The 5,158-nt window shown below is 32.7% G+C and overlaps 1 protein-coding gene across 1 annotated transcript; it reads right to left on the minus strand.

Moving 5' to 3' along the window:
- Positions 1 to 327: 327 nt before the first annotated feature.
- Positions 328 to 4,754, minus strand: LOC134268681 (gelsolin-like protein 2). The gene is made up of 5 exons (XM_062750924.1): positions 4,701 to 4,754; positions 2,343 to 2,431; positions 1,793 to 1,871; positions 1,161 to 1,256; positions 328 to 934 (listed from the first exon to the last, which is right to left on the minus strand). The coding sequence occupies exons 1-5, from the start codon at positions 4,752 to 4,754 to the stop codon at positions 839 to 841; spliced, it is 414 nt and encodes a 137-aa protein (XP_062606908.1). The 3' UTR covers positions 328 to 838.
- Between the last annotated feature and the right edge of the window lie 404 nt (positions 4,755 to 5,158).

The raw sequence follows: 5,158 nt of genomic DNA on the forward strand, positions 1-5,158 counted from the left end.
TAAATTCTCAAAAATGCAGCTCGTTTTTCTTTAATCTAGGATTATGGAGTGAATAAGTTGATTGACCAATGCTAGAAAATGGAAAATATCACCAATTATGTGCAGAAAATTTTGCGTCGTAAATTGCACATTATTTTCATAATGGGAAAGTCACACTGATAAAAACATATTAAAACATATTTCTACAGTTCTCCCTACACTGTCACATGAAAGTTCTTAGCAGAGCTCTCTCTTTGTATATCAATGTCCTATTCGCAACATGTGCACTGCATCAATAAATATAAATGCATTGAATGTTATAACTTTTATTATTTCTATATAAGGATGATCTGCGATATGCTGCATTATTGCACAAGAAAAAAGCACTATAAAACTAGAAAAAAAGAAAGGAATGAAAAAGAATTGCAAAAATAATCATAAACCCCAAAACCCATATAATCTACCCTTTATATAAGTAACATTGATAATTGTATGTACATGTATAAATAAAAAATATATAAATTAAGCATATAAAGTGAAAAAAAGATAAGTGATAAAGAGAAACAAAGATGACATTTTCCAACAATCGGTAGTAATTTTCCCCCGAACATAAATCCATACATAATAATACTATACATATTGCTAAATCTCAATTATAGCTATATCTTTGGATAAGAAATCCATCTCATTGGATAGAAAACTATGTATTGCTAAAACCTACATCAAAACATTTGAACTACGATTATATCTGATATCAAAACAACATATTAAAAGTTTCTTTCAAATCAGAAACTGTCATCTCTCGGTGTCAAATATTAATCAATGGATTAGATAAGCCTTGGCCTTTGTCCTTGGGTAACTAGGCGCTGAGAGCCATCCTGATCTGTCTGTCATGTTTTCCCTCAGACAAGCATGTGACGCTCAGAAGTGGATGGTCTGTTTTCTGTAGATATTTCTGAAAATTCAGACATGGTGTATCTTTATTAATCCTCATGATCTGATGAATGAACTTTCAAGGTTATGACCATAAACATAACAGCATGTTAGATCTAGTTTTGCTTTAAGGAAAAACGTACAAATTTGATAAAAATACACTGTAAAATTAATTAATAAAAGTTTGTGTGTTCCGGTGTAAATCCAGATGTATCATTCATATCTACTGATAATACAGTTCTGCTTACATGGGCATAAGTTATTGCATTCTTTCTTTCAGCAACAGAGGTTTCCAATCCGATCCAGACGAATACATCTTTCTTGGTGTCGACAATAAACACATCCTAATGTTAAATAAGTCAACAGAAATATATTTATATCATTGTTACACTCATCTGAATTTAGACAGCTTTCTTGGTGTTGACAATAAACACATCCTAATGTTAAATAAGTCAACAGAAATATATTTATATCATTGTTACACTCATCCAAACTATGGTGAGTTTTAAGCAAGTCTGACCTAAGACAGGTCTGAAATTCTCGATGTTTGATGTCAAATTCCCAGTAGAAAATATTTTAAACAGCAGTCTTCAGCGCTCACTCACCTTGCTGTCCAAATCAGACGTGGATACTGACCCACTCTTCTCTACATAGACTCACCTTGCTGTCCAAATCAGACGTGGATACTGACCCACTCTTCTCTACATAGACTCACCTTACTGTCCAAATCAGACGTAGATACTGACCCACTCTTCTCTACATAGACTCACCTTACTGTCCAAATCAGACGTGGATACTGACCCACTCTTCTCTACATAGACTCACCTTGCTGTCCAAATCAGACGTGGATACTGACCCACTCTTCTCTACATAGACTCACCTTACTGTCCAAATCAGACGTGGATACTGACCCACTCTTCTCTACTTTAAACGTCAAATTTCCCGAGGCATCAGACAACCTATGGAAACAAAATGTTGTATACTTTGATAAAACAAAGTGTAAATTTATATGATGGAGCAAGTGGCTTTTTTTTTTATTTCAACGTCTTTTTCAGACGCCCCTGTCTTATAAAGTTCTTGAAGTAAATGATATTCCATTCAAACAAGAAGAAAACATTTTTAATAAAGAAAAAAAGTAAAACTTGGGGATGGGGGTAACAGGAAAACCTACTTCAAAGACATGAATATTTTATTTCTAGATGTGTGCATGTCTTTCATGTGGAGACTTAATTGTCATTTGTCTACCTCCAGAGGTTATCAAGAAAAATCGAAAAAAGAAACATTCTGAATTCCTAATACATTTATTTGATGAATATTTTCAACCTTTACATCATGTCAGTCATTTCAGAATCTTAGACTTTGTCTTTGAGAAAATATGTAATTATGTTTGTTTATTTGTGCCCCAATACACTATATGCCCCTTAGCCAACCTAAAGAGTTCCACTGTCAAATCTTTTGGCTTCATGTTCTCTGCTTCATCTGGAACATCATCTTCTGTCAGGGCATGGTAAAACTCGTGCTGTAAAAGGGATAAGGATATGGTAAAACTCTTGCTCTAAAAGGGATTTCCTCTTTAAGCAACTAGTAGTTGTCACGCAATAAAAATAAAAAAACAGTTGAATCCAAAAGCAAATAAACAGTGTAGGAAGAAATTTTAGATTATGCTTCCATGCTTTTTTTTTAAAAATTGATTGATTAGACAAGATTTTGTTTTTATTTTGCTGATCAAATTTTGTGACTTGTTTTACAATTGTTTACATGGAAACAAAATGTAAATGCCATTGGAGCATAATCTTCTCTTGAAAGGATATTGCTAAACTCATACATTATAATATATATATATACTCTTCCATGGCACCTGATCCCACGTCTATGTTTTAGAGGCCCTTGTTTGCTCTGTTCATGTTTTGTATTGTTTTATGGACTCTGATATTGAATTTTGTTCGTTATCTCCATATCCTTCATTCAACTAAAGAGTGTAAAACATGGTAACCGTTGACACTTGCAGCATAGTGATTTTTATTCCCAATGGTCTTCAAATGCATTGATAACTTAACACATTAACTTAATGCTTTTATAACAACTGAAATTTGGTTTTCCTGGGACTTTGCTGTAAGCATATTTTACTCTTAATGTAAGTATTTGCAATATATGGACATTTTCAAAGAACAAAAAGCATTATTACTATATTACAAATATATAAATACAGCAATATCTCTATGCTAAAATAATTTAAATATAATGAAAAAGACATACATTGTTTAATAATCAACTCAGTATCACAAGGCCAGTATTTTATTCGGCCTAAGTTTGTAATTCATTTTTTATTTCCTCTTCTGTATTAAATGTAAAGGCCATAAAATGTATACTGACTGTATTCATAAATGTAAAGAAAGAGGTTTGTCCCCAAAAATAAAAGAGTTTTAATTCAGAATTCTATCCTGATAAAAAATTGAACCCACTCTGTGTTGGATTGTATATTTTCTTCTTTTTGAAAAACAAACTCATTAATTTGCCCTCTAGATTCTTTATTGGCAAATTTTTAGCAAGCTTGAATCAACATTGATAGGCATGTATGCACACCTATAGTTATATTGAGCATGTTGATCGAGATAATTATGTTTATCCTTCATATGAAGATTTTTCCTATATCCTTTTATATATTTGGAATTTCAAAACAATTTTTTGATCTCATCATGGCCTAGTACTAATTTATAAATTCCCTTTATAAATAAAGCATCCTACGTAAGCTTTAGGCTTTAAAGTCATAACATGCATTACAACCTGTACTCATGGGGTTACAATGTAAATTCCTAGATATACGCGTGGAATAAATTATCGCGTAACTTCGCGAGAAGCACCACACGCGAAATAAAATTACTACCCTTAACTTTTCTGATGCTGAAATCTATGTAAAATCTTTTGATGAACCGTCCATTCGCGAATTGTTTTTCTCGCGATTTACCGTTGAAGAGCCCATTCCAAATAATAAGTACTTTCGAAAAAAATAAGGAATCTACAGTAATCAAATAGTGGGATAAATAGAGAAATAAATAAACTACCTGGTATATAAATAAATAATAAATTGCATTCACTATACTCAAGTCCCGGGTGTAAACTAGCGATACAATTCCCAGGTTATTTCACTATCGTCAGACAAATCCCGGTTAGAACTGTCACCAAGTAATTACATATCCCCCGGTTATTTCATATACTATAATGAAAACGTCCCGGTTTGTAAACTTATTTCTTATTCGATTATTTGAATTAAGTGAGTAATTTATCTATATTTTTTATACTCACGTCCCGGGTGTAAACTAGCTACACAATCCCTCGGTTATTTCACTATACGCACGTCCCGGGTGTGAATTACTTGTCCCGAAACACATACCATAGCCGGTTATTTCTCTATACTCACGTAAAAGTTGTGAACTCTGTTACAACACGATCCCCAGTTACTTAAAATACTCAGGTCCCGGGTGTGAACTTCGACCAATTTTGTTTTTCCAAGTATTTTTTTCTATACTCAGGACTATACCAATTTCTTATGGGAATTCATCTCAAAATAACTGATTTTTCAAATAAAGAAAGTTCATTGTAAGTCCCGAGTATAGAAGAAATGTCTTTAATAAGAAATCCTCCCGCCTTTATTTTACATGTACTCAATCTGCCGGCGTGAAGCGTCATAATTAAAAACTTATTGATCTTTAAATGTGAACCGCCGAAACCCCAAATAAAATTTAAAATTCAAGTCCCCTAGGATTTAAATTTATAACTTGTTTACTGACGTCCCGGGTGTAAACAACGGCAGCATTCAACAAAATCCCCGGTAAAGAATTCATATATAATATATCAGATAGCTGTATTGTCTTGCTCTGGGTTTTAACTTAAAGTTTGGACCAAAGCGAACTTTTATTTCATAAAATATACTGAACTTTTTGGAGCTAGACTAAAACCCAGTGGTTAAATATCTCTGTTATGTCTGTGATATTTTTGTGTATTGTTCGTTATTGTCATTAATGAAGAAGCGGTTACTGCAAGTTAACAATTTTCAGAAAACAAAGGAGCCAGGTGTCAAAAAAAAGGTAAAGATAACTCCTTAAAATTTAGATGCAAATATTAGAGCGTAAATATTAAACAAATTGCTTCGTTACTTAATAATGCTATTCAAAGATATATAGATATATCTAGTTCATGAACATGGATTGAATGCTTTTGGCATTTTTAACAAATACGTCCCGAAAGG

This window comes from Saccostrea cucullata, unplaced genomic scaffold, assembly GCF_032062105.1.
Source record: "Saccostrea cucullata isolate Sc308-1 unplaced genomic scaffold, CSIRO_AGI_Scuc_v1 ctg7252, whole genome shotgun sequence".
NCBI lineage: Eukaryota > Metazoa > Mollusca > Bivalvia > Ostreida > Ostreidae > Saccostrea > Saccostrea cuccullata.

Bases quoted from the DNA above. Each gene is read 5' to 3' on its own strand.
- LOC134268681 (XM_062750924.1), bottom strand. From the start codon at position 4,754: ATGAATTCTTTACCGGGGATTTTGTTGAATGCTGCCGTTGTTTACACC. The intron at 2,432-4,700 runs GTCAGTAAACAA...TCCCTTTTACAG, and splicing joins CCGTTGTTTACACCCGGGAC to CACGAGTTTTACCATGCCCT. The intron at 1,872-2,342 runs GTTGGCTAAGGG...TTGTTTCCATAG, and splicing joins TTGACAGTGGAACTCTTTAG to GTTGTCTGATGCCTCGGGAA.